We start from the raw sequence: 2,500 nt of genomic DNA, 5'->3' as shown, positions 1-2,500 counted from the left end.
TGATAATAAGCCAATATTACATTTAGCATAGGAGAATTAAAGTTGTTATGACAAAGCGGATCTGCAGTTTCTTGTGAATTCTGTCCAAAGAAATTTCGTTGGTAAGTGTTTCTGGTTCTTTACCAAATAAAAAAAATAAGATCTCATTGATCAAGAAAATGAGTATTGTTATTATTTCTATAGTATTTTGATTTTTTTTCCAGGTGTAAGAATGATAAGGGAAAAAATGGTGACGATAATCCTAGTGGTGCTCTTTGGATTGTTAAGATGCGCGACGACGCAAGAGATAGCAGTGGCTCCTGTGGTCTCTCTCCCTCAGTACTTTGGCGTTCCTTACTCAGCAGTTTTGCCTCCAATGCTAAGTGAAAATCAAGAAGTACAATTTCCCTATGGAAATGAAGGTATTTTCCTCGGAGATTCTTATGGAATAGATAATGATTAAAATGACAATAACGTCAAACAGAAAAATTCACCTTGATAGCAATGCGGTATTAAGAGAGCAAATTAGATAGACGTTAAGTGCCTACTCTGTCTACCAGAATGAAAACGCTTAGAAACATAGATATTTTAATAAAAGAATGATTCCAGGTGAAAGACTAATTTTTGCCAAATTGCTTAGCATGGATTATACATGTTTTTAAAGGGTGTTCGTTGTCATGTTACACAGATTTTATGAATATTACGTTATTTCCTAAAATCCCAGTATACAACAGTGCGTTGTATATCTTTCACGAAATATATTATACATTTAATTTACCATTTATTCAATTTAATTTACCATTTATTCAATTTAATTTACTATTTCACATATATAGATATTTTTAAAATGATTTATTTACTAGTGTCATATATAATACCTGTCAATTAAGGCATATCGGTAATTAAACATTATTTTCAAATTCAAGTAGTACAATTCATCAATGATAATCCTGTTCTTTACAGAATATCCATGGCAGGCTGATTTATATGAACAACCCAAAATTTTTGCTTACAAGGAGTCACTACCTTACCCGCCGAACCCATATGAAGCAAGGCGCCCCCAAGCAATCCTTCCACCCTATTTGCTTGAAATTTTGGGAGGAAAAGGGTCAGAACTTCCATCTTGGCCTGAAATATGGCTTGCCTACCTCAAACTCCAAAAATCTACTGGAACGCCTCACAACAGTGACCTGCCTAAAACTACAAAAAATCCCACAAGTGAGAACCCACTGCAAGCTATTTCAAATCAATCAACCAGTGATCCAGAAAATAAGTTAACATCCTCGACACCACCATCCATGGACAGCACAGTACAGGACTCAATTTCATCAGATGACATTGGAACTGCAACGACTTTTGTTTCCACTAATGAAGCCAGTGAAAACACAACAGAAGCTGAGAATTCAACACCATACTCCTCTCAGTCACTGGAGGATGATACAACACCTGGTTCTACCACAATTGAGCCCTTAACAGATGTTAATCCGTCACTAGATATTAGGTCTTCAACAGTTGTTCCTTTATCTACAAACACCTCTGTGCCATCTCTTACAATTTCGTATATACTTCAGAGTTTATTTGACATGTATCGCGAAAGAGTTCCCTTTATCAATATTGTTTTAAGTGGCCCAGGAAACTGGTCCATTTCGTTTTCACAGCCATCGCAAAAGGATATCTCATCTGATTCTGCATCCATTGTATCACCTAAAGCAATTCCAAAAATAGCAAACGATGCAGTTACTGATATTTTGGCCTTAGCTAAAAAACTAGAGTCAAAGATCACAAATATCTTCATACAACCAAGTTCAGCTTCTGAGACAAGTGACGGTATAGGTAGACCAAAGAATGGGTTGGGAGACTTGATCTCACATGCTACGCCATCATTACAAGATTACTCAACAGATAATGAGCAACCTACTATTAGTCCAGTTCTTATGTCCTCCCAAGAAGGAATCTAATCTACCACTACTATTTGCCCAAGGTAGACTAATCCTCTGAATTTAATGAGGAATCAAGAAATTAGTGATATTACTATTGAAACGATTAAAAATTAGGAGCCATTTGAATGTCCATCCAATTGCACTGGAATTTCAGCCTAATTACTTTATCAAATGATGTGAAGGCATACATGTGTAAAAACCTATTAAGAGGCTTGTGTAAAACAACGTTTAAATCATAGCTATAACCATAGGTTTGCAAATAGCCCCACAGACTGAAGATAAGGATTTTACCTTGTTTCGAACTTTTTACTTGAAGAGTAATATATCAGTGAATGAAAATAGTGTTCGGTATGCAGCACTAAGAGTTTCCAAAGATATTCATCTTTATTGATTTTGATCACCAGAAATTGATTAATATTCAATCAGAGCACATTTAAACCTTATGAATTTTGCTTTTAAGAATCAAAGAAATCTGTATTAATCTGTTGTACTTATAATAAATACCAAAATAAAAGTACGTGTAGACTATTTTTTTTAGTTCACATTTGAATATTTTGATATCAGATTAATTTTATCATTAT

At 34.6% G+C, this 2,500-nt stretch overlaps 1 protein-coding gene across 1 annotated transcript in view; it reads left to right on the top strand.

The window, feature by feature from the left end:
- LOC137652158 (uncharacterized) overlaps window positions 1-2,444 on the top strand; it is a 12,802-nt gene extending 10,358 nt beyond the window's left edge. Inside the window, exons 2-3 of the mRNA XM_068385368.1 lie at window positions 204-401; window positions 943-2,444. Of these exons, the coding sequence (XP_068241469.1) occupies window positions 212-401; window positions 943-1,937 (1,185 nt within the window). The 5' untranslated portion in view covers window positions 204-211 and the 3' untranslated portion in view covers window positions 1,938-2,444. The remainder of the gene's footprint in view (window positions 1-203; window positions 402-942) is intronic.
- The last annotated feature ends 56 nt before the right edge of the window (window positions 2,445-2,500 follow it).

This window comes from Palaemon carinicauda, chromosome 1 (genome assembly GCF_036898095.1).
Source record: "Palaemon carinicauda isolate YSFRI2023 chromosome 1, ASM3689809v2, whole genome shotgun sequence".
In the NCBI taxonomy this organism is placed as follows: Eukaryota; Metazoa; Arthropoda; class Malacostraca; order Decapoda; family Palaemonidae; genus Palaemon; species Palaemon carinicauda.
Note: the sequence above shows the minus strand (reverse complement) of the source record. Positions and strands in the feature narration are given on the sequence as shown.